The sequence below is a fragment of the Homarus americanus genome, unplaced genomic scaffold, assembly GCF_018991925.1.
Source record: "Homarus americanus isolate GMGI-L3 unplaced genomic scaffold, GMGI_Hamer_2.0 scaffold24260, whole genome shotgun sequence".
Lineage (NCBI taxonomy): Eukaryota > Metazoa > Arthropoda > Malacostraca > Decapoda > Nephropidae > Homarus > Homarus americanus.
The window spans coordinates 4,485,676-4,506,368 of NW_024721079.1; the positions used below are offsets into that span (position 1 = coordinate 4,485,676).

The window sequence follows — 20,693 nt, forward strand, 5'->3', positions numbered from 1 at the left end:
GAGGTCATGCCGAGACTAAGAGAGTGTATCAGAGGTGTTCTTATATGCCTTGGGTTCCATTACAGATTGGATTCTGGTAAGACCGACCTCATCTTGAGGAGTGTTGCGTTATTTCACCTCCTTCACCCCCTCCACACCTCCCCCCCCCTTTCTAACCCAACCTCCCCCCCTGCACCCCCTCCCTACACCCACTTACGACTGTGTGTTGACACTATAGTTCTTTGACGACGCTGTGTTTCTGGATCTCTCAATCTCAGCACTTAAGTTATCGTCGAAGCTCCGTACAATGCTCATGTCACCTCATACAGACTCATGGTAGCCTCATACACTGCTAACATCATCATCCCTCATACATTACTAACATCACCCCCATACAACGCCTCCCCATACAACACTAACATCACATCCCCCCCCCTCCCCATACAACAAGATCAACAGTATGGCTCAGCACACAAACTTTCTTCATCAACAACTTTCACTCGTAATATAAACTTTGGAATCAGATGTTCAGCCAGATGATCTACTTTGACGGAAAGTTTTTAACCCCCCCCCTAAAAAAAAGTGATTGTTATTTTATATGAAGTTTTCGCTCATACAGTTTCTTAAATAATTCCTGATGGTAATACGTCACCACTTTGGGAGAATTATACATTTTGCCTTAACATTATAGCCAATTTAGTGGATAATGTTTATATAAATAATTGAATATGTTTACTAATATGTTAAGATGTTACAATCGAGTAACTAGTGTTTATGGTGTAGAGACAAGGTGTTTACACTGTCTAGTTATATGGTTTGTATAGCTGTATATGGTCTATGTACATTGTATTGTATATACATGCTGAATCGATGTAAATTTGTTTGAAGTTTTTACTATCTGTCTGTCTTTCTGCCTGTTTGTCTATCTATCTATCTATCTATCTATCTATCCATCTATCTATCCATAAAGCACACGAGTGAGAAAGTTTGATTAAGTGACCCGCTAAGGGAATCTGATGAGTGCAAGTTACGTGATCCTCTCCCAGTGAACCCTTGTTGAAGCTCCCGAGAGTGTGTGAGATCTTCCTTGGGATAGGTTGGAGGAAAGGAGTTAAGAGAGTGGTGGTGGTGGTGAGGTAGTAATAGTGGTGGAGTGAGTGGTGGTGGTGCGGTAGTAATAGTGGTGGAGAGAGTGGTGGTGGTGCGGTAGTAATAGTGGTGGAGAGAGTGGTGGTGGTGGTGGTAGGTGGTGAGGTAGTAATAGTGGTGGAGTGAGTGGTGGTGGTGCGGTAGTAATAGTGGTGGAGAGAGTGGTGGTGGTGCGGTAGTAATAGTGGTGGAGAGAGTGGTGGTGGTGGTGAGACTGATAGTGGGAGTGAGGGGTTGGAGAGTGGTAGTGGTAAGACAATGGCTGGTGTTGGTGAGACAGTAGTGATGGTGGAGAGAGGTAGCGGTGGGGAGACAGTAGTGGGGGAGAGACAGTGGTGGTGGTAGAGAGACTAGTGATGGAGATAGTGGTGGAGAGACAATAATGATCTCTCCCTTCTAACACGTCAATATCAATGTGAGAAGAATATTGCGGTCACCTGAAGAATCTCCACCCCAGCTTATTTCACCTAAAGATTAACCTCCCTAGCACTATTGGGGGATAAAGTTAGGATAGGATAGGATAGCTGCCCAGCCGTCTCTTATGTCACTGTAATTGCCAAGAAAAATAAAATCACTAGATGAATTAATAGAAAATGTGTTTAGTTTTGACAGGGAGGTAAAGAATGCAAGACTCGTTTTATTTTAACTGTGTGATGGTTAAGGGGTGAGACACATGACAGTTGTTGGCCTCTGAAGGGTAATGAGGTTACTGATAGGTCATCCATATTATAGCTAGACTTGACGGTTCATGGTTTAATTATATAACTAACAGGTGATTAGCTTTAATAAGGGATGGCTGATAGTAAATACAACAAATAATTATTTACCTCAGTAGTCTTGTTATGTTTATTATATTTTAGGCTTCTGCTTTTTTTCTCTTTTTATTGGTTTAATTTGTGTAAAATTGAATTATCAATAAATGAAAATTGAGAAGATATTGCAGCGGCTTATGTAATCCCGTAAAAATTAATTTAACATTTTTTACACCATACATCATATTAATCCTTATAACCTCTACATTAAGAAAAATTATGGTGTCCTTTTTTTAACGGTTCCTTATAAACGTTATGCCATTAAAGAAGTATTATCAAAGAGCAGCGTAGTCATCCACAAACGTATTACCATTAAGTCCAAAGTAACATAAAATATGCTCCAACATGGTTTCTTTCCTTTGCCAGCAAATTACATGTGCAGTCAGATCCTGTGAAGGCATGGAAACCTGAAAGGCTCTCTGCAATGTCTGGCCCAATAGCACCGTATATGAACATGAAAGAAACAATGTGTCGTCGCTCACCAGTTTCTGTTATCATACTTGCATTTTCCCCAAGTTGGGGCTGCATTGATATGCCTAGAACAAACACATCAGTGTCTAGTGACATGATATGGACTGTACAGTTTTGCCTTTCTGTGATGCATATATGGCATGAATAATGAGCAGACCTTCTGCTTCCATATGGTTACTTTTCAGCTGTTCAACATTTTTCCATTTAACTGAACACCGTTTTTTTGGGGTTGATAGCACAAATGAGGTTTTGCGTGAGTGAAACAGAAGCAATGCTTTGTTTCCTAGATAGGTGATCAATGATGATTTTGTCTTGCCGTTGGTGAGTAACTACTTAAGAGATTTTTATCTGTGTTGAATCTGTGATTTCATAACTATGCATTTGCTTCCTTGCCATAGCGTCGGTTTCTTGTTCTTTGTTTTAACGAGTGGCCTACGTCATAACGATCAAAGGCAAGGTGCAAAGCACTATAACTTTTTGCCTTAGCTGCTAATGTTTTGATGAAGTGGTCTGCAAACTCAGCAAATTTTTGACGAAGTTGACAGTTCGTGAACTAATGCTATGCCATCGATGATGAGAGTCTTAAGACATGGTCCCTTTTGTGGATCTGCGACGATTTGAACATCAGTAGACTCTTCACTTTTTGGAGCTGCTTCAAGGAGACCCATGAGCTTGCTTTTGTCTTGGCAAATAAGGACAGACCCATCTGGGGAGAAGAGAGATCCTGGCAGACAAGTGAATTCATACATGCCAATCGCCTCTTGTAGATTAATTTCATCACGGGATCTTGCGATGATTGGAAGTCTAGCAAACAAAGATCTGTCCTGCTTAAGTTCTATAACTTGTGAAGGTAATTTGATGGTTGAAGTCTTGTTTGCTGCTTTCCATGACAGAAGATTAACCTTGGACATCTTTTCCCAGATGCTTACTGGACCAACAATGCGTTAATTGACAAAATTTTCATAAATTTGTCTTCCAACTTCATGTGAACATAGAATGTCATACTTGACATTTTCTGTCATTACAGCTTCAGTTAGCAAGTTTAAAAGAGCATCGTTTTACTGACAAAATGGATTACATTCAGCACTAACATTGTGCAGCTTCTGTTCATCAGCATATTGACGACTGACAATAGCTGTAGAGAGATCATGGTGTTTTGTTCTTTTGTAATCCTTATGATTTTGATATTTTATGTAATGAACTTAGACACTCAGTGAGCTAGTTTTTCCTCGCTTACTTCTCTTGACAAATACGACCTTAAATCCAATCAGAAAAAATGTCACCATATATTTATTTAATCTACAGGTTCCAAGGTTTAAAATGATGTCTGGTGTCAAAGATTAACATGACATTTTTGCGGGGCCACATATTGCTACATAAGCGCTTACACTAAGAAGAAAAAAAATAAAAGTTAGCGTAACACTAATTTCTTGAACTGACCCTGATGTGGTGTTTCCTGGTGGGGGGGTGAGCACCGGGTTGGAGGTAGGGCGAGGTCAGCTGCTGTTGACGTCGGTCCTGACACGGGCGTAGCTGACACAGACGAGTCTGGTTGACGAGCTGACAGCGAGCGTTGTCTGTTGACCAGCGCAGAGACACGCCAGCGCCGCACTTCTGTAGCGAACACCGCGACCATCTGCCGGAGACTCTCTCGCAGTCCGGGGGTCCCACCACCTTACCTGGGGGAGACACTCCGTCACTCACAGTCCAGGAGTCCCACCACCTTACCTGGGGGAGACACTCCGTCACTCACAGTCAAGGAGTCCCACCACCTTACCTGGGGGAGACACTCCGTCACTCACAGTCCAGGAGTCCTTCCACCTTACCTGGGGGAGACACTCCGTCACTCACAGTCCAGGAGTCCCACCACCTTACCTGGGGGAGACACTCCGTCACTCACAGTCCAGGAGTCCCACCACCTTACCTGGGGGAGACACTCCGTCACTCACAGTCCAGGAGTCCCACCACCTTACCTGTGTGTGTGTGTGAGGCAGCCGCTGGTAATTTGATGAAACATCGTCTCAGCGCTGTAAGGTATGGCGGGAGGGCAAGAAAAAACTCTCAAAGGTAGAATTTCTTAGATGTTTGTGAATGTCTTCTTGAGTGTTATGCTGTGTTGATACGAGTATAATATTACCTTAGTTGTTTTAGATGTTTTATGTATATTTGTTGACACCTGTTGTAGATGTTGTTATGTGATGGTGTTAGGTGGTGTTTATTGTTATGTGATGGTGTTAGGTGGTGTTCATTGTTATGTGATGGTGTTAGGTGGTGTTTATTGTTATGTGATGGTGTTAGGTGGTGTTCATTGTTATGTGATGGTGTTAGGTGGTGTTCATTGTTTGCATGGTGTGTTAGGTGGTGCTTATTGTTATGTGATGGTGTTAGGTGGTGTTTATTGTTGGGTGTGATGGTGTTAGGTGGTGTTTATTGTTATGTGATGGTGTTAGGTGGTGCTTTATTGTTATGTGAGCTGGTGTTAGGTGGTGTTTATTGTTATGTGATGGTGTTAGGTGGTTTTATTGTTATGTGATGGTGTTAGGTGTTTAGTTGTTATGTGATGGTGTTAGGTGGTGTTTATTGTTATGTGATGGTGTTAGGTGGTGTTTATTGTTGCGTGATGGTGTTAGGTGGTGCTTATTGTTATGTGATGGTGTGTTAGGTGGTGTTTATTGTTATGTGATGGTGTTAGTGGTGTTTTATTGTTATGTGATGGTGTTAGGGTGGTGTTTATCGTTGTGTGATGGTGTTTAGTGGTGTTTATCGTTGTGTGATGGTGTTAGGTGGTGTTTATTGTTATGTGATGGGTGTTTAGGTGGTGTTTACGTTATGTGATGGTGTTAGGTGGTGCTTATTGTTATGTGATGGTGTTGTGTGGTGTTTATCGTTGTGTGATGCAAGGTGGTGCTTTATCGTTGTGTGATGGTGTTAGTGGTGTTTATTGTTGCGATGGTGTTAGGTAGTTCTGTTATGTGATGGTGTTAGGTGGTGTTTAGTGTTATGTGATGGTGTTAGGTGGTGTTTATCGTTGTGTGATGGTGTTAGGTGGGTGCTTTCTATTGTTGCGTGATGGTGTTAGGTGGTGTTCATTGTTATGTGATGGTGTTAGGGTGGTATTTTAGTGTTATGTGGGATGGTGTTAGGTGCTTTATCAAGCTGTGTGATGGTGTGTTAGGTGGTGTCTATTGTTAGTGATGGTGTTAGGTGGTGTTTAGTGTTGTGTGATGATGTTAGGTGGTGTTTATCGTTGTGTGGATGGTGTTAGGTGGTGTTTATTGTTATGTGATGGTGTTAGGTGGTGTTTATTGTTATGTGATGGTGTTAGGTGGTGTTTATCGTTGTGTGATGGTGTGTTAGGTGTTTATTGTTATGTGATGGTGTTAGGTGTGCTTTAGTGTTATGTGATGGTGTTAGTGCTTATCGTTGTGTGATGGTGTTAGGTGGTGGTTCATTGTTAGGTGATGGTGTTAGGTGGTGTTTATCGTTAGGTGGGATGGTGTTAGGTGGTGTTTGTCGTTGTGTGATGGTGTTAGGTGGTGGCTTTATCAAGCTGTGTGATGGTGTTAGGTGGTGTTTATTGTTATGTGATGGTGTTAGGTGGTGTTTATTGTTGCGTGATGGTGTTAGGTGGTGTTTTATCGTTGTGCGGATGGTGTTAGGTGGTGTTTACTGCTAGTGATGGTAAGCTAGGTGGTGTTTCTTATTGTTATGTGATGGTGTTAGGTGGTGTTCATTGTTGGTGTGATGGTGTTAGGTGGTGTTTTAGTAAGCTATGTGATGGTGTTAGGTGGTAGTTTATCGTTGTGTGATGGTGTTAGGTGGTGTTTATTGTTATGTGATGGTGTTAGGTGGTGTTCATTGTTATGATGGTGTTAGGTGGTGTTTAGTGTTGGTGTGATGGTGTTAGTGTGGTGTTTAATTGTTGTGGATGGTGTTAGGTGGTGTTCATTGTTAGGTGATGGTGTTAGGTGGTGTTTAGTGTTATGTGATGATGTTAGTGGTGTTTATCGTTGTGTGATGGTGTTTAGGTGGTGTTTATTGTTATGTGTGATGGTGTTAGGTGGTGTTTATTGTTATGTGATGGTGTTAGGGTGGTGCTTTATCGTTGTGTGATGGTGTTAGGTGGTGTTTATTGTTATGTGATGGTAAGTAGGTGGTGTTTAGTGTTATGTGATGGTGTTAGGTGGTGTTTATCAAGCCAGTGATGGTGGTTAGTAGGCCCATTGTTAGGTGATGGTGTTAGGTGGTGTTTATCGTTAGTGGTGTTAGGTGGTGGTGTTTGTCGTTGTGCATGGTGTTAGGTGGTGTTTATCGTTGTGTGATGGTGTTAGGTGGTGTTTGTCGTTGTGTGATGGTGTTAGGTGGTGTTTATCGTTGTGTGATGGTGTTAGGTGGTGCTTTATCAGCGGTGTGATGGTGTTAGGTGGTGCTTTATCGTTGTGTGATGGTGTGTTAGGTGTTTATCGTTGTGTGATGTTAGGTGGTGTTTATCGTTGTGTGATGGTGTTAGGTGGTGTTTATCATTGTGTGATGGTGTTAGGTGGTGTTTATCGTTGTGTGATGGTGTTAGGTGGTGCTTATCGTTGTGATGGTGTGTTAGGTGGTGTTTATCGTTGTGTGATGGTGTTAGGTGGTGTTTATCGTTGTGTGATGGTGTTAGGTGGTGCTTTATCGTTGTGTGATGGTGTTAGGTGCTTTATCGTTGTGTGATGGTGTTAGGTGGTGCTTACTGCCAGTGATGGTGTTAGTGGTGTTTATCGTTGTGTGATGGTGTTAGGTGGTGTTTATCAGCGTATGTGTTAGGTGGTGTTTATCGTTGTGTGATGGTGTTAGGTGGTAGTTTATCGTTGTGTGATGGTGTTAGGTGGTGTTTATCGGTGTGATGGTGTTAGGTGGTGTTTATCGGTGTGATGGTGTTAGGTGGTGTTTATCGGTGTGTGATGGTGTTAGGTGGTGTTTATCGTTGTGTGATGGTGTTAGGTGGTGTTTATCGGTGTGTGATGGTGTTAGGTGGTGTTTATCGTTGTGTGATGGTGTTAGGTGGTGTTTATTTATGTTTTTGTTTAAATGCTGATTATCATTATTTATTTTTTTTCTACATAAATTTCGACAATTTATTAACCGTAAACAATGGTATAGAAATACTCGGGAATACATTATGCTCGTACAGTACATACAGGCTTCCCGCACCTCCTTATCACTCTCTCTCTCTTCTCCTCATCACTCCCAACTCTTCCTCACTCCTCATTTCTTCCCGCTACTCACTCCTTATTGCTCCTCCCCACTCCTCATTTCTTCCAGCTCTCCCTCACCTCCTCACTCCCTCCTGCTCCTCCTCACTCCTCCACACTTATCCTCACTCATCACACCCCTCACGCTCCTCCTCCTCCTCATTCTTCCACACTTTACCACTCCTCCCTACTCCAGCCTCTTAATTACCTTTTACCCTTACGTTAAATGAGTTAAAAAAAAGAAAAAAGGTTTATGTTTTTTCTGTTCTGGGAGACAATTCTTTACTCCCCGGTAGTGACGAGGAAAAGGGTGACAGGGTGATTATTGCTTCGCTTTCATCGTAAAATTGTTGGAGAGTCTCATTTTGCGCGGCGTTACACTCAGCAGGGATAACAGGCAAGCTTTCATGTGAAGTGCTGAATCTAGCGAGCTTTCAGATGTGTGTGTGTGTGTGTGTGTGTCGATGAAGTCAAGGTTGAAGGTGAGGTCATGTTTGCTTAGTCAATTAGATGTCAATTAGAAACGAAATAAATCATAATATCACAAGGGTATTGACTTCATGACTTCATATGATAACATTGCTGAAGTCAATGCCTTGCAGCTATACGGATGTTAACTTAAGAAATACACCATACCACAGTGCCACCAGCACCATCACACACATTCGTGGCTACAGTGTCCACTTTCTTTGTGCTGTGGTGTCAAGTTACTTGCGTTATAGTGTGCTGTGCTGTACGTCAAGAATGTAATAGTTTTGTGCTAATTGAGTTATGCATATCGCTGGCTTTTTTTCTCACGACTATGCTAGTAGTGCTGTGTCGGGCGACTTGCTGCACGTTCCTAAACTGTGTTGTCTGGGTGCTGTGAACTCTTTACTACGCGGAAGAAGTTATATTACTGTGCTGTCTCGATGCTGTGTCAAGCTATGTCTCAATAACGGAACTACAGAACTGTGGCATTTAACTACTGTGCTTCCTTATAATACTGTAATAGAAATTCTGTATGTTGTGATGACCGGCTCTCTTCCTCTGAGCTGTAGTGCCAGAAATACTAATTACACTTTGTACCAATATTATGCCTCTGTAATAGTCGTTTTTGTGTGCACGGTGCGTTGTGATGCCTCGATACGTGACAAAATACAGTGTTGGTTTACATGTTGCTTCTGTACACACCTGTGCTGGGGGAGCCCCGAGTCCCAGTGGCGATAGAACGCTCAGACACTCAAGGTGGAATTTACACCTGAGACCTTCTTCAGTTCTTCAGTTACTGGGGTTCAAACATCTCTATTGTAGCGATGATATCCTTTGTAGTCGTCCTGATAGTGTATCCTCATAGGGGCGTTGGATATTCTCACAGTGACGTTGAGGGATTTACGACCACAGTAGTCGTATAGTCGTACTTAAAAGCTCATTTGAACATTTTGGTGATGTCTGAGGTGTTGTCGTGCTAGAAATACCTTGGAAAAACCCTGTGTAGTCATACTAGAACACGTGTGTTAATGCCTTGTTATAAGTGTTATACGAGAACATGTGTTCTTCATACACCCAGAACAGCAGGTGGGAAAGTTATGTGTTATAATTCCGGCTACATTGATCATTTATCTATGTAACTTTGCATCTTATAAGTCAATTACAGTACATTTACGCTAAACAAACGTTGCTTTATTTGATAGGTATATTAATTGTCAATATTTCAGTTGTTTAGATAATAAAGAATATATCAACTTATTAGTTATATTTAAAATTTGTGATGGCTCAGTCTCACACACCTGTACACATACCTGTCTCAGTTTCACACACCTGTACAAAAACCTGGCTCATTCTCACACACCTGTACACATACCTGACTCAGTCTCACACACCTGTACACAAGCCTGGGTCTTCTCCACGTTATAAGATACAAAGGTTGTCGTCCAGACCTCATGATGGACCTGTACGTGTTTCTGTTTAGTGGTTAATAAATTGATGGGAGGGGAGGACCGTCATAATCATCAGGAGGTGAGAATTATGGTAAAGGGGAAGACAAACATTAGAGGAAGGTACACTTGTTTATGAATGACAAGCAGATGAGTCAGTGTGGCGATCACGAGGCCCTCTAAAACAGTAGAGGGCCGGACTGGACACCTGGCTGGTAGAGGGCCGGACTGGACACTGGCTGTTACACAGTAGAGGGCCGGACTGACACCTGGCTGTTACACAGTAGAGGGCCGTTCTGGACACCTGGCTGTTACACAGTAGAGGACACAGCAGGTGGCTGTTGTACACAGTAGAGGGCCGACTGACACCTGGCTGTTACACTGCCGTCCTGACACCTAGCTGTTACACAGTAGGGCCGGACTGACACCTGGCCACAGACTGACACCTGGCTGTTACACAGTAGGGCCGGACTGGACACCTGGCTGTTACACAGTAGAGGCCGTCCTGGACACCTGGTCACACACTGGACTGGCTGCCGTGAGGCCGTCCTGGACACCTGGTTGCACACACAGAGCCGTCCTGGACACCTAGCTGTTACACAGTAGAGGCCGGACTGACACCTGGCTGTTACAGCCGGACTGACACCTGGCTGTTACACGTAGAGGGGCCGTCCTGGACACCCTGTTACACAGTACTGTTACACAGGCTGTTACACAGTAGGGCCGGACTGGACACCTGGCTGTTACACAGGCTACACAGTAGAAGGCCGTCCTGGACACCTGGCTGTTACACAGTAGGGCCGTCCTGGACACCTGGCTGGTAGAAGGCCGTCGGACACCTGGCTGTTACACAGTAGAGGCCGTCCTGACACCTAGCTGTTACACAGTAGAGGGCCGGACTGGACACCTGGCTGTTACACAGTAGAGGGCCGGACTGGACACCTGGCTGTTACACAGAGAGGCCGGACTGGACACCTGGCTGTTACACAGTAGAGGGCCGGACTGGACACCTGGCTGTTACACAGTAGAAGCCGTCCTGGACACCTGGCTGTTACACAGTGAGGGCTGGACACCTGGCTGTTACACAGTGAGGGCACACCTGGCTGTTAGAGGGCCGTCCTGGACACCTGGCTGTTGGCACAGGAGGGCCGGACTGGACACCTGGCTGTTACACAGTGGCTGTTACGAGGGCCGGACCAAACACCTGGCTGTTACACCAGGGCCGGGCCAGACACCTGGCTGTTACGTGAGGGCCGGACTGGACACCTGGCTGTTACACAGTTGAAGGCCGTCCTGGACACCTGGCTGTTACCAAGGCCGTCTGGGCACACCTGGCTGTTACACAGAGAGGCCGTCCTGACAGAGGGACACAGGAAGCCGGGCTGGACACCTGGCTGTTTACACAGAGAGGGCCGTCCTGGACACCTGGCTGTTACACAGTAGAGGCCGGACTGGACACTGCTGTTACACAATAGAGGCCCGGCCAGACACCTGGCTGTTACACAGTAGGGCCGAAACACCTGGCTGTTACAGAGGGCCGGGAGGACACCTGGCTGTTACACCCGGACTGGACACCTGGCTGTTACACAGTAGAGGCCGTCCTGGACACCTGGCTGTTGTTACACAGTAGAGGGCCGTCCTGGACACCTGGCTGTTACACAGTAGAAGGCCGGGCTGACACCTGGCTGTTACACAGTAGAGGCCGTCCTGGACACCTGGCTGTTACAGTAGAAGGCCGGGCTGGACACCTGGCTGTTACACAGTGAGGGCCGGACTGGACACCTGGCTGTTACACAGTGAGGGCCGGACTGGACACCTGGCTGTTACAGCGGGGCTACCGGACACCTGGCTGTTACACAGTAGAGGCCGTCCTGGACACCTGGCTGTTACACAGTAGAGGGCCGGACTGGACACCTGGCTGTTACACAATAGAGGGCCCGGCCAGACACCTGGCTGTTACACAGTAGAGGGCGGACCAAACACCTGGCTGTTACACAGGCCGGACTGGACACCTGGCTGTTACACAGTGAGGGGCCGGACTGGACACCTGGCTGTTACACAGTGGGGCCGTCCACACCTGGCTGTTACGCAGTGGACTGGACACCTGGCTGTTACACAGTAGAGGGCCGGACTGGACACCTGGTGTTACACAGTAGAGGGCCGGACTGGACACCTGGCTGTTACACAGTAGAGGGCCGGACTGGACACCTGGCTGTTATACAGCAGAGGGCCGGACTGGACACCTGGCTGTTACACAGTAGAGGGCCGGACCAAACACCTGCGCCAGTAATGACCACTCGTTTCTCTGGTTCACTGCCAGGCTATGAAGGAGATTTAGTGTGCTGCAATTCCATGTCAGTGATCGACTTCTTTTTTTATCGATCTCATCAGAGTTTTTCAGTCTTGCGCGGAATATTGTGTCTCACGTTTTGTGATCGTGCCTTGTACTGTACGGCAACTTCAACGTAAGGAAGGTAGGAAGAAAATTAATGCGAGGAATAAGGATAACGAGAATTAAATAATGTTAAGGAAGAGCGTGATAATACTGAGGATGAAACTTGGAGAAAAATAGACAAATAAAAAAGATAAAGAATAATTTGTAGACTTAAAATTTTTGTGAAACAATAAAAAAGATTCCGGATCCTTATCGAATTATGCAAATTAGGTCACAAGAACCAATAAAAACGGCATAATGTCTCCTTCACGATACCATAACCGTAAATAGTGAAGGTGCGCCCTGCCTCACCAGTCACCCAGCGGGCCAAGCGAGGCTGCCTCCACCACGCCACCAACACACACTAGGTCGTCTCTGTAATGGAGGCCAAAGGCGTTGTTCTTTTGTTTTCTATTCAAGTCTGAGAGAATGACAGACACGCGATATGAAAGGACTAACACCCGGCTCAGTGATGATGCCTCGTGGGTGTGTGTGTGTGTGTGTGCGTCACCGACAATGCATTTCTCCCCCAGTATAGTACACGGGGGTGAACAAGTGCATCTGGTCAAGAGAGGTGATTATTTCTCTCTGTATGACTCCTTAAGAACTATCAAATAAAGGATAGTTCTGCAATTTAAGGACTAGACTCTCATAATAAAAGAGCCTTGTCGCCTAGGTGGTCACATGAAGCACCACAGGACTATGTATGTGTTACGTCAACCTTCGCCTCACAGACTCACGAGGAGACTCACACCCACCCATGGTAAAGCCTCACTGGTGGTAAAAGCTCGACTCAACATTGTTAATGTTTCATCAGATGTCAGAATTTATTTTCCGTCGATGTTCGTGTTGGTTCCATAAACAAATCAGCAAATTGTTACGGTTTTTTAAATTTCTTCTACGTTTTCATAGGATGTAATAGTAGGAAGAGATATTTTATGGACCTTTTTTACATTAGATAATAAAACTCTGATTCCACTTATTTGTGTTCTTTAAAAACTCAAGGAATATAGAACGGGTACCATAATGCACTTTAGTCATTATTATTGACTACATTTAGAAGTAGTACTGAAAAAAATATTGAAATAGCAAAAGTTATTGCAACCATGCCGGTACAGTTTAACCTTTTGTCCGTCAAACAAGAGTGTACTGTACGTGATAGAGCACATGGAGTGATGTTAGTCTGACAGCTCCACTATTTACTCGCTCCCACAGGGGTAGCCTGTAGGCTTGTACAGATACACTTTTAAAGAATCTCAAGTGATGATTCTTCTGACTGCGAGGCGGGGCGTCGAGTCAAGTATCCACACATGATGGATGTTTAAAGTGCCACGACAAACAGTGTAAACAGACCTGAAGCTGCCAAGACTCTCCTACTTCCTGCTCATGGAAGCTTAACAAGACAACCTTTGATATATGTATATTTTTTATGAGAACATGAGAGGTGGAGACACAGGGTGGTAGAGTAGCTCTCCCCAGCTCCTGTGGCAGGTAGTCCAGGAGTGATACAACACACTCGGGTCTGGTACCTCAATATCTCCATCTTTTGGTTCACTCAGGCTGAAACGTGAGCTGAAACTCATTACTCAGGACATAATATCATAATGTGTCCCATCAGGCAGCGTAACCTCATCAAGTGACTCGAGAAGGAAGGTCTCTGGGACAATAACCTCACAGAGCCTCGACGTAACCACTGTCATCTTAGCTGTTAGTGTAGTCAGTCGTTCCTCACTCATCTCACTAACGACTGAGGATCACATCTTAGTGAACCTTCGTTTTCCGAGCCTCCAGCAGCCTTTACTTGTCTTTTCGTCATGAAACAGTCGGTCCTTTTCTTCCCCCAGGGTGTGTAGAGTGTTAGGGACGCCTGCTGGAGTGACTCAGGTGTACCCCACTCCAGGGTCCTGCAGAAGGTGGCCCCCTCAACACCAGCAGCCCCCCCACACAACTCCACTTGAAAGGTCATACTATTAGTACTACAGTTTTGTGATATTTATTGAATCTTTTAATCTTGGTGTTATGCTTAAGCTTAATTTTGTATATTTACTTAAAAGTTTATCTGTAGTTGTCAGATATCACTCCTTTCAAGTCCATGGTTGTATATCCTTAATTATACTTGCAACGTTTATTCATCATTCAGGCTAGTGACTCACACCGGTGATCATTGTAACGACATGCAACATGCGCGTAACTTAAACCTATTGAGAGCGGGACACAATGTAGCCAGACAGGAGATGTTTGTAACGCAGTGGGGGACGTTGGGTAGCTGTGAACCCCAAACACAGCATCTCACGACCGGAGCTTAAAACTCTGATTGTATTACAAATCTCCTATATGTTTACATCATTGTTCTATATCTACAGAGTTTTTCACTTACTTTGACGATGATGCAATGGGTTCTGGTCACGGCCTTATAGTAAAGTGTGCTCATTCACCCAGACGTCAACACACAACACAGTACTATTTTATCATTACTGTACATTTAACTTAAGATCGTCAAGCAGAGCCGTCTTGTTGCTTTTAGCTCGACCATCGTGAGATTTGTTTGTGTTTATGTCAAATATACAACCTGGTGTATATCATCTCAATATACACACAACATAATACTCCAAGTACTGGGGAGGTCACAGTGAGGCAGCGTGTTGGGGGACACTCACCCTCACCTGACCTGAGTAGGGGTCGATCCGAGTCAACCTCCAGTCAGACACCCTTCCCCACTCTCAGTAAATGTTGGGACGGACTGACAAACAGACAGACAGACAGACAGAAAGTGAATTCTCAATGTAGTAAGATCATTCTCAGCTGGGTGTTAGTGGGTTGTTGTGAGTAAAGGAGTGACATGACAGATGACACACGTCTTGGCCATAAGGAGATCGCCTGAGGACCCCCTTACGACTAAAGAAAACGGGAGCTTTGATAGCGGAGGAATACACACACACACGCCGCGTCTTATCATCAACAACATTACGGTTTTTTCACGGTCGATTCCTTCGCTGTATTTTTCCAAAGTGCACAAGAATCGTGAACAGATAAAAATACAAAAAATTCAAGGAAAATCCATCTTTACATGAATACGCATAACCAAACTAGATTATCTTAATCCGGGGTCGAATTTTAACACCACAGAGTTAATATTTTCCGAGAATTTTTCCTGGTGACACTGAAACACTCATGAAGGTCTTACTGAAGTGATGTTAACAGTCACAATAAGCATCAACACACCTCTATAGCAAAAGACACTTGACATCATTACACATAACTACACATGGTTACACATTTGAACGCCAAGGAATACACGAATGCATTATCACACGTAATAATAACATAGTGCACCTATTCTTTAGTGACGATCATGTACAATATATTATGTAATCCACGTTTTGTTTTACTAATTTAAATTTATGCATTAATTCCCGTTTATTATACGCAGAAGTAATGGTATATAAACGAGAAGCTTCACTGCGAATTAAAACTACATTACGGGAATTTATGTTTAGGAATATTTTGAAATTTAATGGTTACTTTTCTTGTGTACAATTATATTAATTTATTTTAATCATAATTTCAGTTTCCCAAGTAAAGTAGTTTCTTGTTAGTTTATTTGTGAGGTAGTGAAGGTGTGCGATAATGAGAATAATAATATTAATAACAACAACAATAATAAAATGCACTGTATGTAATTATTATTGCTATTATCGTTATTATTATTATTTTTATTATTATTATTTTTATTTTTAATTATAATTATTATTATTATTATTATTATTATTATTATTGTTATTATTATTGTTATTATTATTGTTATTATTATTATTATTATTCTCTTCACAAACTTGCAAATGTACGACCACAGAACATTTTTACATATTTTCGAGTCATTTCTCTCGTTATCGTTTTTGTTTTTCTTCATTACGTGTTCGTTCAGCGTTCTTTGATCATCTTTACTCATTTTTTATCAAAGTACAGACTGATCGAAAAAGAAAATACCCAGATTTTAAAGAATTATATATGGAAATCTGGGGAAAAGTACAGGGTGATAAAAAAACCCAGATTTTAAAGGCTTATATGTGGAAATTGGGGAAAAGTACAGGGTGAACGAAATAAAATAAAATACACAGATTTTAAAAGATTAAATATTAAAATCTGCGTATTCTTCTTGGCTGACCCTGTATATATGGAACCAACCCGAGCAGCTGTGTTTTACAAGTACCTGAAGGCTCCCCAGGTTATCGGTAATGAATCGTTAAGTGTACAATAACAGTGAGATGTGAACACCCCCTCGTTAGTCTCCACAACGGAGGCAAAGAATGGACCAAAAACACACAAAGATTGGATGTGAGGAAGACGATATGTCACAAAGTTCACACCTGGCGGAAATAACACTCATAAATAACAGGTAAAATAATTAAGAAAGGATCATTATGTAGATTAGTTACCCAAGCCACAGGTATCTAGGCCGTGGCAGTGAACCATTATAGAAAACACCAGTCAATATATAAACAACTTCCTTGTTCTTTAAATGGCACTAATTCGGTCATTATAAAACGAATTGGTTGATTTTCTTTAATATTGTCCAACCAGGTCTTTCATGTGTCGACCATAACACCTCAGAACCAGGTTTTACATATGACTAAAGGTAAGGAGTTAGACAGATATTGGAGGTATACATAAGTTACCTGTGAAAAATATCCAGACATATTTCATTGGCTTCCGTTTCCTCTCTTATAGTCAGGATATTGGGCAGTGTCATGAAGCTGTACTGCTAGAAGAAGAATGAGAAATTTATATTATCTCGTACTGAAGCTGAAGTTGAGTTACGGCTTCGGTGTTTATCTTCCTGTTGTGGTGAAGTTTGACTATATAAATCCACTAATAACCACGAAAAGTTCACCTTGCACTTCCAGCTGCTGGTGAAGGAACGAACAAGTCACCAGGTGCTACCCAGGTGAGGTGTTACTAATTAGGCAGCGGGTGAAATTGTTATTGGTATACCTGAAAACTGAGGCGTGACAGACAGATGTAAACGACCTGTACCATAAGCCATCAAACTGAAATTCAGGAAGACGAACTGGAGGTAAACAAACCTCAAGTTGATGTGTCTATCATATACAAGGCGAGTCAATAATACTCAGGTGTATCCAGAGACTCAGGTATACCATTATAAGTCTTCATAACAGTTGGCCTAATTGGATATAAATACCTCAGTGGCCAGCGATAATAGTTAAGGAACAAACAAATGAAGCCAATGAAGGAAAAAAAAATATGACGAGATTTGCCAAGAAAACACTGGATTCTGAGGTTCGTGTTTACATCTTCAGAATATATCCTACTTGGAGATGTTTACCACCAAGGAAGAGGATGTATGGTGGGCCATTGTTATTATACTGTACCTCTCTAATGTCAACAAGAACAAGTAGAGGTGTAAACAACAACAAAGCTGACAGAGATACAAGAGTCACTGATCACTGTCTCTCATAAGACCCTCAATAGAGAACGAAGAGAGCAACACCAGTGGTCATTCACGGGCCACGCAAAGTTTTCAAAAAGTTGTTCTCTATGTGGGTGTGTGTGTGTGAGAACTGTGTGATCTCTCTCTCTCTTTCAGTGTATTAGATGTAAGGCTTCAGATCAGTGTAGATAATGGTAGTTTTAAAATGCTGGTCCCTAAGTGTAGCTGATGTTAGTATTTAAAAGGCCGGTCCCTAAGTGTAGCTGATGTTAGTATTTAAAAGGCCGGTCCCTAAGTGTAGCTGATGTTAGTATTTAAAAGGCCGGTCCCTAAGTGTAGCTGATGTTAGTCTTTAAAAGGCCGGTCCCTAAGTGTAGCTGATGTTAGTTTTTAAAAGGCCGGTCCCTAAGTGTAGCTGATGTTAGTATTTAAAAGGCCGGTCCCTAAGTGTAGCTGATGTTAGTATTTAAAAGGCCGGTCCCTAAGTGTAGCTGATGTTGTTTTAAAAGGCCGGTCCCTAAGTGTAGCTGATGTTAATATTTAAAAGGCCGGTCCCTAAGTGTAGCTGATGTTAGTATTTAAAAGGCCGGTCCCTAAGGTAGCTGATGTTAGTTTTTAAAAGGCCGGTCCCTAAGTGTAGCTGATGTTAATATTTAAAAGGCCGGTCCCGCTGATGTTAGTTTTAAAAGGTTGGTCCCTATGTAGCTGATGTTAGTATTTTTAAAAGGCCGGTCCCTAAGTGTAGCTGATGTTAGTATTTAAAAGGCCGGTCCCTAAGTGTAGCTGATGTTAGTCTTTAAAAGGCCGGTCCCTAAGTGTAGCTGATGTTAGTATTTTTAAAAGGCCGGTCCCCTGATGTTAGTGTTTAAAAGGCCGGTCCCTATGTAGCTGATGTTAGTATTTAAAAGGCCGGTCCCTATGTAGCTGATGTTAGTATTTAAAAGGCCGGTCCCTATGTAGCTGATGTTAGTATTTAAAAGGCCGGTTCCTAAGTGTAGCTGATGTTAGTTTTTAAAAGGCCGGTCCCTAAGTGTAGCTGATGTTAGTATTTAAAAGGCCGGTCCCTAAGTGTAGCTGATGTTAGTATTTAAAAGGCCGGTCCCTAAGTGTAGCTGATGTTAGTTTTTAAAAGGCCGGTCCCTAAGTGTAGCTGATGTTAGTATTTAAAAGGCCGGTCCCTAAGTGTAGCTGATGTTAGTTTTTAAAAGGCCGGTCCCTAAGTGTAGCTGATGTTAGTTTTTAAAAGGCCGGTCCCTAATTGTAGGTAATGTTAGGTTTTAAAAGGCCGGTCCCTAAGTCCCTAAGATCAGAATTCAACGACCTTTTCCTAACCTAACTAACACAATGGCTCGGATCTCGTCCACTGTATATTACCGACGTGAGAGTTGCTCTTTTTTCTTCTTGGACTATCGTCCATTCCCCCTGCTCTATAAACACTCCTCCTGGGAAACCAATATTTGACTAAAAACTGTACATTATGGAGAATATAAGATGAATTTCTTTTCCCACTTGGTCTTAGGGTTTTACACCAAGACAAAAGGTTTCTAAAAATCCCCGAGGGAATTAAACGAAGTACAGTTAAGTTACTCCGTGTTTCTGTCTCGCGTCTGAGTGTGTCTTCCCCATGGTACACTCAGCACAAGCCAAGAGTGAAGGTAATGGTGTGTTGGTGAGATAATATTACTGTAGGTACTTTGGTTGAATGCCGGAAATTACCGAGTACTCTGGCTGATTGGGTGTATTGTGGGTTTGAGGCTCAGGGTCACTAAGGCTTGTGAGGCTACTACAAGACTTGGACGTCCTCTGGTGAGTCTCAGTTTAAGAGAATTTTGCATTGGCCAGTGTTATTAGGTCAGTCTCAGCTCAACTGGACTGTATTATGAGGCGAGTCTCAACTCAAGAGGACTGTACCGTGAACATAATTACGCCGTGAGTCTCAGGATAAAAGGCTTACTCTTTGGGTATCCTGCAGCATCAATTCAGGAGCCTCAATTTAAAAAAACCTGAAGACTCATAAACCACACACCGTTATCCCGGAAATTTAATAGCCGTTGTCATGAATTTATAACAACGGGAAAAAACCTACACAGTGAATTGAACCAACGTCAGTGGTCATTAAGCTGTCAGTTATAATCTCACACCAGCCAGAACATGCGAGCATGTAATGAAGCTATGAGTAACCATTTTATCACAGTGACTCAATCTTCACTGCTTGAGACCTACACGTACCAAGAATAGGTTGGGTCGAGAGGTAAGACTGTTTAGCCAAGACACAAAGTTACAAAGAGTCTGTGATTAGTAAGATCTATGTGCATAGTGTAGTTGCTGTACCCGGGTGCCTAAGGCCCCTCTTGTCCCGTCAGAGAGAGAGAGAGAGTTACGCCTTATTGCACAACAACAGAGGAGACAGCATCCAGCCTTGGGGTCAGAACATTAATGGTACACAGCAACTCTCCGCTTAGGCCACGGGCCTTAGATAAAATATTTAACACTGGTCTTAGATAAATTAATTAAGACGGGTTAATAACTGATGTAATTCTGAGCTTACTCGAAGGCCGTTTGTTACATGTAGCTGATGTGAGTGTTAAATGGCCGGTCCCTACGTGTAGCTGATGTGAGTGTTAAATGGCCGGTCCCTACGTGTAGCTGATGTGAGTGTTAAATGGCCGGTCCCTACGTGTAGCTGATGTGAGTGTTAAATGGCCGGTCCCTAACTTTTGCTAACATAAGAGTTAAAATGCCCCATATCAACGTGTAATGGATCATTGTTTATGTTGTCAATTATATTTTTTCTTTCGTCAGATCCTATTTTAGTTATGTCTCATGCATGTATGTCACTTTAGATACCTTTTTACCTCAGTGTTTTTATCAGCTTTCGGTATCAGTGAGGAAGATAGACTTAGAAGCATATAACACACTAATATCACACAGGGATCAGAGTGTCACATTGAATCTTGTGATGAGCCACGACCTCCCCACACTTGGGTCGGCTCCCTCACTCTCACCTCAAGAATACCTTAGTTCGACCTCGAGACCTATGGGGAGTAAGTCTTTATGTTATTCGTTGCTTTTGAGCTGAGGGCTGGGTACTGCCACGGTCACAACCACGACTAGTAAACCTCCGTCAGCTGGGAGCGAGGCCAGCTGACACTGGCTGCAAAACAAATTAGAATTTAGTCTTTTTTTTATGCTGGTAGTTTACAGTGAGTCATAGTGAACGATTGAACGGTCTGCAGTTTACTTCATTTTGTG

The 20,693-nt window shown here is 43.1% G+C and overlaps 1 protein-coding gene and 2 long non-coding RNA genes across 3 annotated transcripts in view; 1 reads left to right on the forward strand and 2 right to left on the reverse strand.

The window, feature by feature from the left end:
- Positions 1-2,177: 2,177 nt before the first annotated feature.
- The window catches only part of LOC121861342 (CCN family member 5-like), a 47,287-nt gene continuing 28,771 nt past the window's right edge, over positions 2,178-20,693 (reverse strand). Inside the window, exon 7 of the mRNA XM_042358991.1 lies at positions 2,178-4,090. Coding sequence (XP_042214925.1) covers positions 3,834-4,090 — 257 coding nt within the window. The 3' untranslated portion in view covers positions 2,178-3,833. The remainder of the gene's footprint in view (positions 4,091-20,693) is intronic.
- LOC121861462 lies at positions 9,998-10,574 on the reverse strand. The gene is made up of 3 exons (XR_006088028.1): positions 10,534-10,574; positions 10,431-10,500; positions 9,998-10,071 (listed from the first exon to the last, which is right to left on the reverse strand). It is a non-coding gene; the product is annotated as an uncharacterized LOC121861462 (long non-coding RNA).
- LOC121861463 lies at positions 17,973-18,276 on the forward strand. The gene is made up of 2 exons (XR_006088029.1): positions 17,973-18,039; positions 18,182-18,276. It is a non-coding gene; the product is annotated as an uncharacterized LOC121861463 (long non-coding RNA).